At 37.4% G+C, this 19,178-nt stretch overlaps 2 protein-coding genes across 2 annotated transcripts in view; one reads left to right on the plus strand and one right to left on the minus strand.

The window, feature by feature from the left end:
• The window catches only part of LOC137005681 (uncharacterized), a 1,355,627-nt gene that overhangs the window by 1,184,838 nt on the left and 151,611 nt on the right, over nt 1-19,178 (plus strand). The window lies entirely within an intron of this gene.
• On the minus strand, nt 1,787-7,709 carry LOC137007434 (stonustoxin subunit alpha-like). Its single transcript, XM_067368880.1, has 3 exons — nt 7,543-7,709; nt 5,367-5,414; nt 1,787-2,754 (listed from the first exon to the last, which is right to left on the minus strand). The coding sequence occupies exons 1-3, from the start codon at nt 7,634-7,636 to the stop codon at nt 2,228-2,230; spliced, it is 669 nt and encodes a 222-aa protein (XP_067224981.1). The 5' UTR covers nt 7,637-7,709; the 3' UTR covers nt 1,787-2,227.

Raw genomic sequence — 19,178 nt, forward strand, 5'->3', positions numbered from 1 at the left:
CCTATTCAGCTGTTAATTTGAATACAGAAGGTTTTTATTAAACCTGAAATGTGATCTTGTATGTACAACAAGGAAAATTATTGAAATTTGTTAATGTTTTTTAAATAAATGAACCTGACCTGAGCATATCGTTACACCCCTATTTAATATACATGGATCAATGAATATGCAAATTAGCCCCGCCTCCACTCGCTCACGCCAGCTCGGAGTATATATTGTTGCTTTAGTGACAAGCAATTTGTTGTTTGTGTTGGATATTTAAGAAAAAAGCTTACTTCGCTTTGTATATTCAGTTTAACAGCTCTGCAACTGAACTGTTCATATTTTCTGACGCTTAAATTGTGTTTCAAATTATGAATTGGTAAAACGCCTTTGTAAAACATTCTGAATCCACTTTAAAAAAAAAAAAAATTCAGATGAGATCCTGCAGGAGCCCGTGCCTTCTCTGTACATGAAATAAATGCACATCCTTGAATGAGCGCGGTTTTCCAGCATATTTACTTGAACTCATCAGGTAGGCTAATATCTATGGTTTGATCCATTCCAGAGGTTGCCAATTTCAGAATTTATAATGGACTGAATAAAGCTCTCTCAGAACTTGACATGCGATTCCACACTTACTGAATATGAAGAGTTTCGTTGCAAAACGAGATAACTCCGTTTTTAACATTTTTGTCAAAACATGTTTATTATTATGTATTATGTATAAAACAAACCAACTGCAGTTGAATTGATATTAATTGGAATGCACAACCAAAAAACAAGATTTTTGAAAAATTAAAAAAACAGAGTTATCTCGTTTTGCAACGAAACTCTTCATATGCACACGAATCACGGTCACACGCTCAGAGCAATATTGTTTTAGCTATGTTTTATTGTATTAAAGTATTTTGAAGGACAAAAACACGAACTTTATTGGCTTTACTTTAAATCAGCTGTCACTTTACTTTGGTGCGAGCCGCTATGCGCTCGCACACTTGGCACAGCACTTGCGACGGTTAATTTGTATGTGTCTGATATGAATTAATATGATTAGCCTTGCTTGACTATGTTATCAAACAGCCAATAATGTGTTGCTAATGTTACACACACCGTTCCTGTTCTTCATCTCAGAATCAGACAGCTGCCTTCTAACAATCATTATCCTTACAAACACTTTGAACGACTCAGAACGTCAGTGGAGAAAGGCATATAGTTCATCATAACATCGCAATAGACTCGCTATAATGATAAATCTACACAATTTTTCATACCAACAGAAAATATACCTGGATAACCTTGCTTCTCTCGAGACTTTCCTGCTTCAGAGCGGTCTTAGTTAATGATATGCTAAAGCCTGCCGGTGAGTTGTTGTGATTGATTACAAGGTAGTCTGTGACATCACAAACACCACCGATTTCTAACCGAGGGTTTTTGGTTTACTGCAGTTTCAAACATAAAATACTCAGCAATGGTGCTGACTTATGAATTTGCACATGGTTTGTCTTAAAGCATATTAAAAACTTAATTTTGACCACAGGGGGTCTTTAAATGCAAAATACCAAATCATCTAATAAGATGGCCGGATTTGAGCATTTTGGTAACCCTAAACCCTAACCCTGACCTATCCCTCCATCTCTGTGTATCAGGATTCGTTAGGTTCGATCAGCAGATACAGATCAATACATACAAATGACGACTGTGACCATTTATTATCTGCACAGTGCTCTGATGTATCAGGTTTTTCAGAGTCATTCAGAGTTTTTGAGCGAACAAGACCAACAGTCTAGAAGAAGTTTTATTTATTGTTTTTTTTTTTTTTTTTCCAGTCTTGGGATTTCTGTGACTTACAGCCTCTGATGCCCATACATGTTTAGAGCAGAAAAATTGACAAAACAGAACAAATACAATAATTTTGCAGCACCTTCAGTGCTTTGACCCCTAAAACACAATTGGATTACACAATGTTTAACAAATCTCAATTATACATACATGAAATAATAAATGATTGATGTGACACTACAGTAAGAACTTAATGAAGGTGATTCCCATCAACACAAACAGATCTTGAGAAAAGCACAGGTACATGCCGTCACCACACTGATCTAACTATCGATGTATAAGGATTTATTACACACATTAATTCTGATATGTTATTTCTGTGACAGAATGAAGAGACTCTAAAACATCTCACTCTAACTGATATATCATGAGCTCAAAGCATCATTGGTAGAATCCCACTGCAGTCTTACTGATTAATGAACAGTTTCACTGATCCATTTTTAAACCAAAACCCGGGACAGAGCGTCTCAGTGAATGTGGTCTTGACTGTGTGGATGAGGCTCATTGTGTCAGTGACGCTGTAGAAGGACAGAATTCCTGCTTTGACATCCACATACACTCTTATTTTACAGCTTTGGGGCTTTACAGGGAGATCAGTCTTTATGTTTTTGTACCAGAATGAGTATTTGGAGGGAGTGCAGTCCAAACTCCAGGACTTATCATTACATCCAAACTTACACTCATTACCATTTCCCTTCCTGCTGATGCTCTTATATGACACTGCTATAGACACATATTCACCACTCCACTCAACCTCCCAGTAACAGGATCCACCCACATTCTCTTTACACAACACCTGAGGAACGTCATCAAATCTGTCTGGATGATCAGGATACGGCTGGACTGTGTCAGTCTTGCTAATCAGTGTGTTCCCCTCAGACAGACTGAGGTATTTATTCACTGTGTTCAGATCCAGAGTGAGTTGAAGGGAATCTGATGAAGATAAAACACACCACAATCAGGAATTATAAATCTGTCCAATCTTTTAATGTAGCTGAACCCTTCATGTTCAATACATCAGCAGTGTCTCAGTACAGTTTAGTCATCATTTACACGATCAACTGTAAAACTCTTCTGTCATGTTTTTTTTTTTTCTCCTTCTCAAGGAAGAACATGAACACACTCAGTGAGTTTTTCTGCCTGTTTTTTCTAAGTGACTTATGTTGTAGCAAGTTGTTCCTGGTCCTGGGAACACTGTCTGTGGAAATCAAGAGACATGAAGAGTGTGATTATCATGTCAGGAGAAAATGATCCCAGCATCCATCGCTCACACGTTCAGAAATCCTCCAACACGGAAGATATTTAGAAAGATTCCTCTACTGTTTACAGATTCCAAATCCTGACACTACTGAGGGTTTGATATTATTGACACATCACCATATATTTGATTTGTCTTCTGTAGACATGAACTGCTCCAGGATTTGGAGGGAGGAACAGGGCTCAAATTTCATTTTGTTCTTCATACAAAGTAATCATATTGCTTCACAAGACTTGGATTAAACTTCAACCTCCTTAGTGATATTTTTCAAAGAGACTTTGATTGATCAATAAATGTCTCCTGCTCAATCATTTGATTAGCCGACAGTATATTATAGTTCTACTGTTTATTATGAACATTTCTGTGAATACATGGAAGACACATTTTAGTTCCTAAAATCATAAAAATGCATCATTGATGTTTGGGTTAAAACACTGACATCACAAAAACATTTCTCAAATTCTTAATAATGTAATCTTCATTCAAAGATATTAATTCAAAACCTTACTTTTAAAGTACTTTTAAAATGGGTGATTTTAACAGTAAATGTTAGTGGTGTTAAAGGTGACCCAGTTTTGGGATGCGTTCAATGAGTCGATCTCTGTTGGTGCCTGAAACTGCACCAAAATTCCCTCCTCCCGGACAGCACGCCAAATACGCATAACTTTTACCCTAATATAATACATTGTCCAGAGTTGGATATTATGTAAAGTAACTAAATTATAGGATCAGATCAGGGGTCGAGAACTGGTGCTGCATTCAACAATGGATGAATTCAACCAAGGCAAAAATGCCTGGAGAGATATATTTAAATGTTTTTTTTTTTTTTTTTTTGTATGATCTACATAGAGCCATAAATGTTTAATATGAAATGTTATATATGGTTCCAGTTCAATCTAATAATACAAAAATACAGCAAAATGTTTTTTTATTGAAACATGTTTAATATTTTAATGCAATTTCTTGCGTACATTTAAAACTTATTGCGCCCATCTCTCTCTGTCTGTATGATGCACACAAGAGCATCTTTCAAGTTGAACAACTCAGCCGCTGTTATGGCAAACTGTCGTGTTATGGAAATATGCTCATGACTTTCAATTATAATATTTTCAGAGTGAATAAAATAAAGCTAAAATGTAAGTTATCTGTTGCAGAAAAGCAGGCTCTGTATATTTTTTAAGGTTATTTTTCATTCTTCACTTATAGGGGTAAAAACCTAAATACCTTTGCAGTAAGTGTATTTTAAACAACACAAGCACACTTTATTGTCTTGTCCATTTTGGCTCAAGACTTAGTGGCAACTCCTGCAGTTTGACACTGTAGATTATACAGTGTCAAATACAATTGTGACTTTATCATTATTGCTTATTTTATGATGCACTTATCATTTTGTCTGTAAAAAAAAAAAAAAAAACACTTAAAAATGTCGGCCTTGTAATTTTCATTTAAAACAAATTAAGCTGATAATTAAAAATAGTGTGTATATTTTATTAATAAAATTGTGGTTCAGTGTTGTATGGAAAATATTGGGAACATTCCACTAATAAAACCAAGAGATACATTTTCCTAATTTTTTTTTTTTTAAAGGAAACTTTCACAGTTTTGAGGCTTGAATTGAGGAATCGATGAAGCTAATAAAATTAAGGAAAGAAGGCTACCTATTTATTTTATGAGAATTAGCTCAATTATGTGGTTTTATTTAGATGCACCATTGTTAGTTCCCCTCATGCTTTGCATATGGCTCGAATTGGAGAGTAAATATTGAAATGAAGTGTTATTTTAAGTGTTTTTGAGTGAAGGCAAATATCTGTTGGTGTTTAATGTTCAGTTATGTTTGACATTTGAAAGAGTTTCTGTTATGTTGAAGTTTTGAGCGTTAGCACCATTGTGCAGAAGAGTAGAGCTCATGGTTAGCTTGTGAATAACTGCACGTATTAGTACTTTTGTGGCATGTTGCTTTGCTCAATGAGTAATACCTTTGCTGTTGCCAGTGCGGTAACAGGTTTGTTCTTACTTGTATTGTGCTAGCAGGATACAGTCTTTTAATTGTACATCATAACTCAAACAGGTCATTTCCATTCGCTCTAAATCACACACTTTTGAGAGTCAACTTAAAATGAAAAAGCACATTTCACTAAAAAAAAAGTTGTGTCATAGACTAAATAATTTAAGAGATTTTAACATGATTTATTCAGGTAGATTCCATTAAAGAATCAAACCTTAAAAACTAAATATCATGTGTACTTTTGTTACCACAATTTTTTTAAGTAGGCTAAATAGCAGTTACCATTTGGTCTTCCTTGGGCTGCCACTTCAATGGACTCTGATGCCATGGCTGCAGTAAATAACAATAAACAACAGTGATATTTAAACATTTGAAGTTTAATAATGACTACTTTATCATTCTAAAACTATTTTTACTTGTTACTCATTCACATTATTTTAAAATTACTTAAAATGCAATCAAAGTTTAAAAAATTCAAAAACAAAGGCATACATCCGTCCTTCACTGAATGCACTCCATTAAATGATTTCTAACCATTGGATTCTGTGAAATAGTGTTGTCAAAAATATCAGTATTTCGATATGTATCGATGCTGAAATATCTGAAACGATTCTAATACGCCTTTTCTGCAGTATCGATACACCGATACCAGCTGCCCATTCTCTTTGACAGCGAACTGACAAGTACCCGCCTCCTCCGGTGCGCGAGCAAGAAGCTCAACTTTCATTGGCATGAACTAAAAATGCTCCATGTACTCCACTCGCTTTGCGCCAGTGGACATGCACCGTTGCACCATTTAAGCGCGACTTAAGTGTTGCTCTCATAAACAGCTCGCGAGAATTAAATAGTCTTCTTTTTCGTGGCCTATTGCGATTAAACGGTCAAATTAGTTAGGGACGTAATAGAGTGCCCCAGGGATGACACGTTTTTGTAGGCCAACCCGGAAGTTAGCGGCGCACGGGTTCCCTCGGTCGAAAGCCTATGCATTTTTCCCATAGACTTTTGGAAAATCGCAGAAAATAAGCTCTGTGTTTAACAAAGGGTTATGACACTTACACGTTTTGTCTATCAAGATAATCTTTACAAGTGAACACAACATTTATAGATTTTGAAGCCTAAATAAAGTCGTCAGATATAAAAGGCTAACAGTAGGCTATAAACGGACTACAGCACGCCATGGTCGCGGATCAACGTCGTCACCACCAAGCGTCCTTAAACTTTTTTTTTTTTTTTTTTTGCGTCCTCAAACTTTATTTAGAAAACAACTCTATTTAAAAACATGCTCACTGATTATGATCTGCGCTGTGTATGAATACTTATCCACTTTTTCATGAGAAATGCTGTCCAAATGTCCTGTTTTTAATGATGACGTCTAAAGTCCCCGCCAAAGGAAGTAGTCCCTTTTAGCAATTTGTTAGCAACCGCCGATTTGAAGACGCAGTAAAAGTTTAAAAAATCACAAGTGGGTTATAACTGGTTCGTTTTATATCATAGATCAAAACGTGAAAGTATTTAGAGGCTTTGTTAACCACAGACCTTATTTCAGGCGATTAAGCAAAAACCCATTCAAAAACCCATAGACTTTACGGCGTTGGAACCGGAAGTCCAAAAATGCTAACTCGCTTCCGGGTTTTGCCTACAAAAACGCGTCATCCCTGGGGCACTCTATTAGTTGTGAGAAAACGCATGTTGTGAAACAGTATATTGGATCCTCCCAGCAAGCTCTTAAAAGGACAGCAACCTAATAAACCTGCTGCTGTCGTGTTAATCAGAGAACAAACGACAGAGAATTACTGCTCTTGACTGAAAAAACAATAAACAAACAAACAAAAAACTTTTGTAATTTTAAGCAGGCTGTAAGCATCCATCTGTAATTCATTTTAACAACGAAAACTATCCAGTGTTATTTTACATTTGATTACTTTCATTTCTGTATTATTTCTTACCTGAATTATACCCACTTGAAAAACTTAAAACATGTTTATTCCATTTGTCTCTTTATTCTATTGTATTTATTTGTGCCATCGTTTGAAATTTGTTTATTTGTTCTTATTTTATTACTGACTGTTGTCTTTTTTTGTAAATGTAGTTCAATCATTTGAATAAAGCCTCCTTTGTGCTATGTGTAAGATATTACAACAAAATTACCCAAATTATCAAAACAATTATGAGATGATCTCAAATTATTTGTATGACGTATTTTCCCCGTGGTATTGAAAATTTTATCGAATATCAATATTTTTCAAGGTATTGTATCGAAGTTGGAAATTCCAGTATTGTGACAACACTACTGTAAAACGACACATGCCTCCAATTAGTTTGAAGGCATATTTTTGTTCTTAAATCTGTTTGAGTCTTCCTGCAATACTGTAGAGATGTAAACACCTCATAATCTGTTGATGGCTATTCACACTTTCATAACATTACTTGTTCGTTTCATTATAAAGTGGTGTCTCACCTGGGGTCCTTGCGTGTATTCGGTGTGTTAAGAAATGAAGTCGTCTGGTAATGTCTTCAGTTGAAGTCTGAAACCAACTGGGTTCTTTGGTCATATTTATAGTACTATTGTTCAGGAAACATTTCCTTAAAGCATTTTCACTTGAAGAAAAACTTCCACAGAAATGTATCTGGTTAAACAATGTATCATTGTAGTATCAGTGTATTGCTCAACAAGGTAATGAATAATTACCTGGAACCACTCCCTCCAGTTATTATTTGGTTTCTGTTACTGTAACCTCCTGTCCCTTGGCTTGATTTGCCTGAGGTTGTCAAGTCTTGTTTTTCCAAGTCTTGTTTGTCCTTCTCAGTATTAGATTAGTTGACTCGGTATATTGTCTACATTGTGCTGCTGTTATATTAGGAATCTGGGTTGATTGTCCAGGACTTTGCAGCCCTTTATTCTTCAGTTCTTCGTTTTCCCTCGAGGACACAATGCTATTCCTTTGAAGTATATAATAAAGTTTCTGTACTATGTGTTGTTACATGTTTTCAAAAATGCACATACAGGCAGTGTGACCATTGAGAATGTTGCAATTAAGTGCCCCAGAAATGGCCTTTGACAGGTCTGTGAAGTGTCACGGTTATGACATGTAATCTTGGTTAACTGTTTTTTAGTAAAAAGTTTGTTTTTGTCATCTTAGCTTAAAAGATTAGTTCACTTTCAAATTTAATTTTCCTGATAATTTACTCACCCCCATGTCATCCAAGATGTCCATGTCCTTCTCTCTTTGGTCGAAAAGAAATTAAGGGTTTTGATGAAAACATTCCAGGGTTTTTCTCCTTATGGCCTCCAGACGGTTGAAGGTCAAAATTACAGTTTCATTGCAGCTTCAAAGCGTTCTACGTGATCCCAGACGAGAAATAAGGGTCTTATCTAGAGAAACGATGGCTCACTTTCTAAAAATAAAATAAAATAAAATTGTAAACATTTTAACCATAAACGCTCATCTTGAACTAGCTCTCTTCTTCTTCTTCTCTATTTGAATTCCGGCAGTGTAGACGCTGCTAAGTGTATTACTGCCCTCCACAGGTCAAAGTTTGAACTAATTGTTATATACTTGCGCTAGCATATTGTATGTGATGACAACTTAGTCTATCTGAATAATTGGTTGAGTAATACATTAATTGCTAATAATTATATGTCTCATGTAATCATTCTTTACCAACATATAGTGTTATCTAATAAATTAATGTGTCAATTGCCACAATTGGCCAAAGCCATGTACAGTACAGTCCAAAAGTTTGGAACCACTAAGATTTTTAATGTTTTTAAAAGAAGTTTTGTCTGCTCACCAAGGCTACATTTATTTAATTAAAAATACAGTAAAAAACAGTAATATTGTGAAATATTATTACAATTTAAAATAACTGTGTACTATTTAAATATATTTGACAAAGTAATTTATTCCTGTGATGCAAAGCTGAATTTTCAGCATCGTTACTCCAGTCTTCAGTGTCACATGATCCTTCAGAAATCATTCTAATATGCTGATTTGCTGCTCAATAAACATTTATGATTATTTTCAATGTTGAAAACATTTTTTTCAGGATTCCTTGATGAATAGAAAGTTCAAAAGAACAGCATTTATCTGAAATACAAAGCTTCTGTAGCATTATACACTACCGTTCAAAAGTTTGGGGTCAGTAAGAATTTTTATTTTTATTTTTTTGAAAAGAAATTAAAGAAATGAATACTTTTATTCAGCAAGGATGCATTAAATCAATCAAAAGTGGCAGTAAAGACATTTATAATGTTACAAAAGATTAGATTTCAGATAAACACTTTCTATTCATCAAATAATCCTGAAAAAAAATATTGTACACAAATATTTTGTACAATTGTACACATTAAATGTTTCTTGAGCAGCAGATCAGCGTATTAGAATGATTTCTGAAGGATCATGTGACACTGAAGACTGGAGTAACGATGCTGAAAATTCAGCTTTGCATCACAGGAATAAATTACTTTGTCAAATATATTTAAATAGTACACAGTTATTTTAAATTGTAATAATATTTCACAGTATTACTGTTTTTTACTGTATTTTTAATTAAATAAATGTAGCCTTGGTGAGCAGACGAAACTTCTTTTAAAAACATTAAAAATATTAGTGGTTCCAAACTTTCGGACTGTACTGTACTTCAATGCCCAGTTGTCTGCTTTTAATTGAAACAATCTCAAATGCTTAACATGAAAAATGCTTAATGTGGCTTAATGTACCCCGAGGCCTTAATCCGTATTTGGAAAGGCATGAAAAGTCAATTACCTAAAGGGACATGGTTAGGCTTGCTAGCGGTAGCCTGTTACATGACAGTACATCAGATTTCACTTGCCATATAAAGAGAGGAAGGAGAGATGGCTGGTAGGACAATGGTGAATGGTTTACAGATGCTGAGTGCCACTGACAAATATCTAATCTTGTGAAATGTGTAAGTACTGCCGCTCCCTATACACAGAGGAGCCTACGTGTGATCGCAAATCTATAAATTGGAAGTAAGTAATTGGAAGTGAAAAGCGAGCTCGCATTCATAAGCGATTTCAATACCCCGCATATTCATAGCGGCTCCCTGATGGCCGCATATTATGTACGGTATTATAACCCAATGTCAGGGAATACAGACTCGATGGCACAGGTGAGTAAACTGGATGAAACGGTTTGTCAGCGGTTTATTAACAAACGGATGAAACAATAGCATATGAGGAATAGCAGCCAGATTGGATGAGTAGCGAAAACAATCCAATGGGTTAAGTTGCACCACACACACCTCTTTAATTGCTGCCCAGAATATGAACGCGACATGTTTAATTCAACATGTTCTCCAACCAATACGACCATATAGGTTGTTTGCCGCTTCCCTGAAATACGACTCATATGAGCGCTTACTAAAGTGGCGCCCCTATCGACAACAGGACGCTTTCATTTTAATGGATGAAATACGACCCATAGGAGCGTTTGCTAAAGTTGCGCCCCTCTCAATAACGGGACATTTTCATTTTAATGCATTGTTCCCTTTTATCTGCGTCATATTTCGGGTTTCGCGTAGCTCAATTGGCAGAGCATTGCAATAACAATCCTCCTGGGACCCAGGAATAGACTTCTGCCCTCTGTAGTGGACATTATATTTTAGTGATTTTCTCTGACATCATACATGGCACAGTTTTAAGTCTGGATGTCCTGTAAAGAGCACATTTAGGGCTTTGCAGAGATACCAGATTTTTAGAGGTTTCGCCATTACAACAACAACTTCTTGGTCTTTAATTATGACTGAAAATGAAAATTAGCACTCTTATGGAAATATGATAATATTTTGTGATTAAATTTAAAATTTATTTAAATCGGATTAATTTTCAAATTGTTGTTATTATAAATCAACATCTCAGGAAAATGTTATGGGGTTTCAAATCAAAATATGACTTTCTGTTATGAAACAGAACATTGATTTCATACATGTCCACTGTAGAGGACACCAGGACTTAAATCATGTTTATCAGGCATTTTAGGAGACACAACAAGTGAATAGGGAAAGAAATTATATGTCAATATTCCTATTAATTATTAGATATTATTATGAAAAGAATACATTAATGTGCAAATTAGATACAGTGTATAGATACATTGTATTGAATGGGAAAACCGATGTATGGCCATTTTACCCTCATATTGCATAAAGTAAAATGGTATATCAATTAATTCCATTATATGTTTCATAACATAGTTGAGAATCATCTTTATACAAAGTTTGGTTAAAAACAGTATTGAAGCCTAAAAATTGATTGGTGATTAAAAAAAAAATCCAATTGTTTTTGCCTATAAATGTCATTTCATGTCATTTTATTTTTTAAACAACTTAGTCCTGGTGTCCACTACAGAGGACATATCATAACATATGAATAAAATATAATTTTTAAAAAATGTTATTTTTTCATTTGTTTCTTATGCTCTAAAGAAAAAATAATGACGTGAAAAAAATGCTAAATTCAAAAAAAAAAAAAAAAATGCTGGGTCTCAGGAGGACATGCAATCGTGTGATCATGCGATCGTGGGTTCGATCCCAGGGAACGCATGTGCTCATAAAGAGTGTATGCACTATAAATCACTAAGGGTAGGTTTAGGGATGGGGTGGGTGTAGTCGTTGATGGAGAAATGAGTTTTGCTAAATGGAAATAGTAGAAATGGTGTAAAAAGTTCACACATTGCATTTAAATGAATGCGCATTTTCATTGGTAACGACAGCCATACGTCATTTCATGACGACAGACGTAACACGACACTGTCATTATTTTTACGCCAGCTTAAAATTATTTTAAAACGTAAATATAGGTCGTAATATGGTGCTTGAAAAACGACCTATAGGGTCTCTTTTTTTTTTTTTTTTTTTTTTTGGTGGACAGTCTCGGTTAATTACACATTGAGCGCTTTCCTCCCATAGAAAACTGTTATAAATAAAATGATTAACGTGGCCCAATGCATTAAAACATTGACATTAAAAGACCAAATTCTGTACACACCTTATTAATAAGGCAGCATACTATGTGCAGAACAGCAGATGAGCCGTTCTGGGATCTTAAATGCCCACACCGCCATACTGGGAGGATGCCTGCATTTGAGATGTGAAAAGTGCACACAAGCACAAGGATGTAGATGCAGGAATGAGTTAACCCGAAGGAACTTGAGAACCGGGGTTGACCCAACATCCACAATGTAAAATCTGATGAATTTGTGCAGAGAGGAATGAATCAGACTGCAGCAGCACAGACATATTACAAAGATGCACCCCTTGTCAGCGTCTTTGAGGCAGCCACACTTTTGGGGAAATGAGCCTTCACATCTAGAGGTGAAGCGAGACCATGCACCTCATAAGCATGAGACACTGCATTCGAAACCCAGCGAGAGATAGTTTGTTTGGAAACCTGGGTTAAGGTGGCGCTGTTTCACACCATGATGAAACAAACAAAAAAAAAAGATGCCATTAAGAGCATATAGTTTTGTAGTGGGTGAAGCCCTGGCATCGAGGATGGTATCGACAACCTCAGTTTAGAGACTGATAGAACAATCAAGACTGAACAGATAGAGCGAAATGAGTAAACGATGAAGTGAAGAATACTGCAAATCTAATCATAACTTTGAATATAGGACTATTTAAAAAAAAAAAAAAAAATTGCAGATACGAGTTTTAAGGGTAAGGTAAAAATGTGCCCTGAGTGATATGGCAATGTTTGTCAATAAAATTTAATAATAATAATAATAATAATAACACTTAATATCAATAACTTTTGAATTGCAAGGCCTCTTAGCTACTCTTTATACTTTGGAGCTACAGTGCAGTGGCAAAATCGGCACTCGGTTGCTAGGGTGCTGTAATTGGTTGCTAGGGCGTGGCTATGAAGTTGCTATGGCACTACTTATTGGCTGCTTTAAAGGCCGAGTCAAAAGAGCCCAGCCCCAAGTCTCTATGACCTTCTGATTCAAAGATAAGATCTCACAGATTTTGTCCAAATGTTAAGTCTATGGGACTTTTTTCAGCCGATTTTTCGTACACCGCGCAAACATCGTACACCCGATCGCTTAGAAAAGTCAAAGTACACCTCTCCTCAATAAGCCGGTCGATTTGACACCTTATTCTACGACAAACGGTGCGGGATGAGTTACGCGCCAAAGTTTTGTCCAGGTGAATAGTAATTACAATACTAGAATGTACATTTCCTGAAGAAAATGTGAATGGTGCTTGCAGTGGCAAAACTCGGCACTCTTGATTAGCATGATGCTAACATAATTACCGTCCTGCTAGGATGTTTTTAACAAGATGCTAACATGATTAGCAAAAAAGCCAACCCCCATGTCTCTACGATGTTCTGATGCAGAGATATAGGTCTTGCAAAACGATTGCTAGGGTACTCTGTTTGGTTGCTAGGGAGTGGCTTGGCATCTGCCAATGATGATACTCCAAAGGCTGCTTGTCAATATAAACCAACTCCCATGTCTGTACGATGTTCTGATGCAGAGATATAGGTCTTGCAAAACGGTTGCTAGGGTACTATTTTTGGTTGCTAGGGAGTGGCTTGGCAGCTGCTAGTAATGATACACCAAAGGCTGCTTGCCAGTATGAATGATATAAACCAACCCCCATGCCTCTATGATATTCAGATTTGAAGATATCCCTCTATGCTTTGGGTTGCTAGGGTGCTCTAAATGGTTGCTAGGGCGTGGCTATGAAGTCTTGAAGGTGATTCGTGATTGACCGTATGCTGCCCCGAGTCAAATGAGCCCACCGTCATGTTTCTATGACACTTCTATCCAAAGATATTCCTTTGATCTTTTTCAATGGAAGTCTATGGAGCTTGTTACTAAGGTGCTCTATACGGTTGCTAGGGCGTGGTTTGATAGCTTCACAATGATCCTGAGAGACTGATTGGTTGCCTGAGTAAAATGATCCCACCCCCTTGTCTCTATGACATTGTAGGAAATCAACCCAAATATTGAATCAAAATGTAATTAAATTACACTGAATAAGAACCGGATTAACCGTAAATGATTCAGAATCAATATTTAACACTTTATCAATTATTCGTCCACCAAAAAATTGAGGTTACAGTATTTTACCAATTCTGGACAAAATTATTTTTCTGTGGCCAACAGTAATAATATTTTGTTATGATTATTAATTATAATTATGATTATGAGCAAGGTAGCATGATCTTTGTTTAAGGCAGCAATTTGGTAAGCACAGCACAAGACACTCGTATGTATGGAAAATCAAACAAGACTTTATTGAACTAAATCTACCACGCACAAACTAATCTAAAGAAAAACATATACTCACACACACACACATTCATTCAGTTACAGGGAAATGGTGTTATTGTTTGGAGGTGAACGGATTCCCCAATTGTTTAGCTTTTAACAAGTTTCTCGGACCGTAACCTGAGAGAATTAATACACTAGCAATTCAACCATAGTTTCATTTGCTTTATAAAATTGCACCAGCTCAGCAAAATTAGGAGACCTGTGTTACTTGCGTTGGCTGCTCCTTTAAGCGCGTGTTCCCTTCGTGACGGAGTTGAAGGAAGCGGCGTGGCTCGGTTCTGAAGGATGACGTCCGTGGGGAAGTAGTTGGCTTTGCAGAAAATGGAGTCTTCGTCGAATAGCCGCAGGGTTTACGCGTTGCTGCGTGAGTGTCTCTCTGCGTCTCAAGGAGTTGCTGGAAACAAAGGACTTTTGGCGAGTCCTCTGCTGCGAAGTTCAACGAAGTTTCTTGCAGGGGTTTGAGTGAGTCTTGAAGTGGTTTGGCTTGCAGGCAGGACGATGTTCGGTCCGCCGCCTCAGCGAAGGCCAAGACGAAGTGCAAAAGCCAAAAAAGGAAAAGCAAAAGCCCTTTCACAATGCGCGGTATTGAGTTTTGAACGGTTTGTTGGTTCCGATTGTTTTAGCCAACCAGGTCCTGTTTTGGGCGGGGTCCAACGCCCAGTTCTCCTGTCCTTGTATGCAATTAGCATACTGTCCTCACAGTCCTTTGTTCTCAAACTTAGGGATTTTGGTCAGAACTTTGAGACGTTAATTTTGCTAGTTCAAAAGTCATACATCTTACATAAATCAATTTTGCACCAAAATACTGGAAAGCATTCATCCATCACAACCATACCAAACAGTACACACTTTCTGTAATAGAGGTAGATTTTCTTCAAATTTACCAGTAATCAATATTTAAATCACACAGAAAGAATTACATGCGTTCCATGAACAACATAAAACATACTTAATACATATGACATGTTAGAGACTGCTTTTTGGTGATAAGTTCATATCTCTAGCAGTATTTTTCTAAATTGTCTCTGTTGAACTTTGGAATGTCTTTTGAAATGCAAAGCTGGGCAGAGGGAATGTTTCTTGTGGGTGATTCCCATGGTGCCCCGCTGTGATTTTCACCTCGAGATGTGTCGCAGGTCTAGGTTTTCCTGATAACAGTGGGAATTTACGTCTTGTATCTTGGACTTTGTTGATCCATCTGTTCCTTCGTCAACAAGTGAGAGATAGTCTTTTTGATCTGTCCCTTCAGTAAATGGTCTCCAAATAGTGGCAATTGGAGAACAGGATCTTTCAGCAATATTGTGATTCATGTAGGTCTTGGTGAGGGAAGGAGTTGATTCTCTTTGATCTTTTGAATGTGGAGTGTTTTGGTCATTTAATGTGCTTCGTTCAGTAATAATCCTACAACATTGTGATCCAGAGTTATGTTCGATATAAAATCCCTATGTAATTTCCCATAGTAGGAAAAACACACTGGTTCATGGGTCCAGGACAAAAGCTGCGGGACAAGTTGTGTGTACGGAACACGACTCACTCTCGGAAATGCGATGATTGACAGCTTGGAAACCATGGCGACGTTCTGGCGTCTCTCGTTTTTGGTATCCGTTATCGTGACCACAGTAATATTAAAGTAATATTAAAGTGACAAAACTTTTCAGCAATTCGTCGCGTTTTGTTTATGCTTGTTTCACACAGCGCGCAGCACTTATTCTGTGTTGCCATGGTCACTCATTATAAGCATTTTGGGCTCGTCTCATAAAGCAAATGGGTTTATGGAGTTATTAAAGTGAGCAGACATGAATCGCAATTTTCAGCATAAAGCAATTGGATAGGCTTGTGCTTTCCCTGTGATCTGCCGCGCATACACGAGAGACACACGTTACGCCGGCGCGCGTAAACGTCATTAACAACTAGTTGTTGAACAGTTCGGTTCCGTACACACTGCGTGGAATTTCTGTAAATGCGGTTGTCACTCCCATATTTTGCTGAACTGTGTGTGTACAGAACGCGATTAAGCACTAAAAGGTGAACTGACAACCGAATTTAGCTGCAGTGTGTACGTGGCCCATGATGCCTTTCATCTTTACGTCCGAAAAATCCCATAGACTTAACATTGCGACAAACTTTGACGAGTCATAGCTCCTAAAGAGAATTTCATAGAAACATGTGGGTTACCACGTTTGAAGAGGCTGGCAGGCTCTGTCAGACAATACTTCAAAATGTGGTGTAAGTTGTACCCCTGGGGTGCAAGAGCTGCCCAAAGTTGCTCCATATACATACTATGGTGAAGCCGTGCCCATGAACCAGGAAGTGACTGGGTTTTTCCTACTATGGTAAATTACATAGGGGTTTTGTATTGAACATAACTCTGGATCAAAATGTCATAGGCCACGTTCACACAGCAGCAGAATACAGTTTTCAGTCCTGTATTTGAGTCGTTAATACGGTTACGTTCACACCCAGTACGGTTATCTACGGGTGTGACAACCGCATTCTGTAACTGTAACAGAGACTGACTTGGTTGAGTGTTTGAATCCATGTGCGGAGGTTTATTAAGCACAACAGCAAAAACAGAGAGAGATATAGAGCAGGGATCAATACTTTGCAACATGATGCACAAACAACATGGCTTATAACTAGCGTAGACAGGAAGAGAGGAATGAAGAACCAGCAGCGTACAATATTCGGGAGACGGCTCCCTCTGGTGGTTGGAGGAATGGATGGCGGATGCAGAACCGAACTCACACCCGTAAATTTTCAGGACTCAATGACATGAGTATTACAACGTAAACATTCCTGTGTCCTCGTAAACCAAATGGCTTAAAACATACTACAGTGTAAAACAAACAGTGTTTTTTTTTGTTGTTTTTTTTTTTTCAATTTAAAAAATGTTGAATGTTTTCTGTGATGGGTACAGTAGGTTTAGGGGTAGGGGTAGTGTAGGGGATATATACAGTTTGTACAGTTTAAAAACCATTATGCCTATGGAATTAAACCACATATACAAGTGTGTGCGTGCGTGCGTGCGTGTGTCACATGATATTTTTCTTAAAAACATTTTTTACAGACCTGCATTTTTTCCACAATGTATTCTGACACACCTATTCAGTGGAAGTTCAGTGGAATTCAAAGATACCTTTTTTGCATATCCAATGTTTTTTTTGTTGTTGTTGTTGTTTTTTTTTTTAACTCTCATACATTTGGCATGAGGCACAAGCTTTGTCTCATGATACACAACAAAATTTCCCGGCCAATAACAAGCAATCTGCTCAACAACTTTTTCTGACTTGTTTAGTCTAACACAGATAGACTTTTCTTAATTTGGGTAACATTTTAAAATACTGCTCAACCATTAATGAATGACTACAGGAACAAATGAGTAACACAATATCAACATTATGGTAATTATTATTAACTAACAAGACACTCCGATTAATGAATTAGTAAGTAATAGTGCTCAGTTGAATGAGGTACTTTACTATTAGCTAATCATTAACTACTATTTTTCATACCTCTTAGAGAACTACTAAGAACTGCTGTATACAGGTTCATAATTAATAGATGGCGTAAGTCCAGTGGCCACGTTTAGGAGGCTGTGCACTAGAAACCCTGATAGAGGGGAGCACAAACCAGCCTAGGGCTGAACCTCAGGAGGAGGCCTCATGGAAGCCTACAACCCATGATCAGCTAAAGCCGCGCACACACTTAACGATTGTAAGGCTGATTATGAATGTAAATTGATACTTATACTTATCGCGCTCAAACGTGTCCAGTCAGAGCCAGTTGCGTTCAGTCTGCGATTACAGTCAATACAGTCAGGTGTTCAAATTCCATGTGAAAGTAAATAAATCTGCTTCAGTGACAGGAAACAATCGCTGTATGTTGAGCACAGTCTTAGAATGTTTTAGCTAGTTGTTAAATGTGTGCCCGGCTTTAGGGAGCTAAGCACTATTACACAGACAACCCTAACAGGGAAGTACAAAGCTCAACCGAACAGTTAGACCATACTGTGGGCACATAATCATGAAAGTGAAGTGAAGTGAAGTGACATGTGGCCAAGTATGGTGACTCATACTCGGAATATGTGCTCTGCATTTAACCCATCCAAGTGCACACACACAGCAGTGAACACACACATGCTACGCAGGAGGCCCATAGGGCCTACCTTAGTAAACATGTGACATCAGCAAGTGGCAACCATAACTATACCAACCATTAGGCCATGCATTCAAAGATTTAGTTTCCAAAAGGAAATGCATATTACACCACATACTCCATGAGAGGCCTGCTTAAGGCCTACTCAACAGAGGTGAGGCGTGGCCGACAGTGGTATTGGATTCACAAGCATCCTGTCAGCATGTCATCTAAAAAGGAGGCCTATAGGGCCTACAATCTCAGCAACAAGTGGCGTTCAGCCCATTTGTCCATATAACACAAACTGTGCCAATGTAAACTATAAGGCAGCCTTATTAGGGCCTGCCCTAGTAAACACATGGCATCAGCCAGTCCAAGACCATACCAACCAACAGGCCATGCATTCATTGCAAAACCTTTCACGCATAATACTGAGAGAACGAATGCATATTACGCCACCATACTCCATGAGAGGCCTGCTTAAGACCTACTCAATAGAGGTGGGGCGTGGCTGATGGTGGTATGGGTTCTCGGATTCCCAGGCATCCTGCCAAAAGTCAGCTAAAAAGGAGGCCTTATGGGGCCTACAATCTCAGCAACAAGTGGCGTTCAGCCTGGTTCCAGAATAAAACACAAACTGTGCCAACATGTGAAC

The sequence above is a fragment of the Chanodichthys erythropterus genome, chromosome 3 (assembly GCF_024489055.1).
Source record: "Chanodichthys erythropterus isolate Z2021 chromosome 3, ASM2448905v1, whole genome shotgun sequence".
NCBI lineage: Eukaryota > Metazoa > Chordata > Actinopteri > Cypriniformes > Xenocyprididae > Chanodichthys > Chanodichthys erythropterus.

What these genes read in the sequence shown, in the direction of transcription:
- LOC137007434 (XM_067368880.1), bottom strand. Translation starts at nt 7,636, where the DNA reads ATGACCAAAGAACCCAGTTGGTTTCAGACTTCAACTGAAGACATTACC. An exon ending in AATACACGCAAGGACCCCAG is followed by an intron (nt 5,415 to 7,542) that starts GTGAGACACCAC and finishes TATTTACTGCAG; the next exon opens with CCATGGCATCAGAGTCCATT. An exon ending in AGCCCAAGGAAGACCAAATG is followed by an intron (nt 2,755 to 5,366) that starts GTAACTGCTATT and finishes TATCTTCATCAG; the next exon opens with ATTCCCTTCAACTCACTCTG.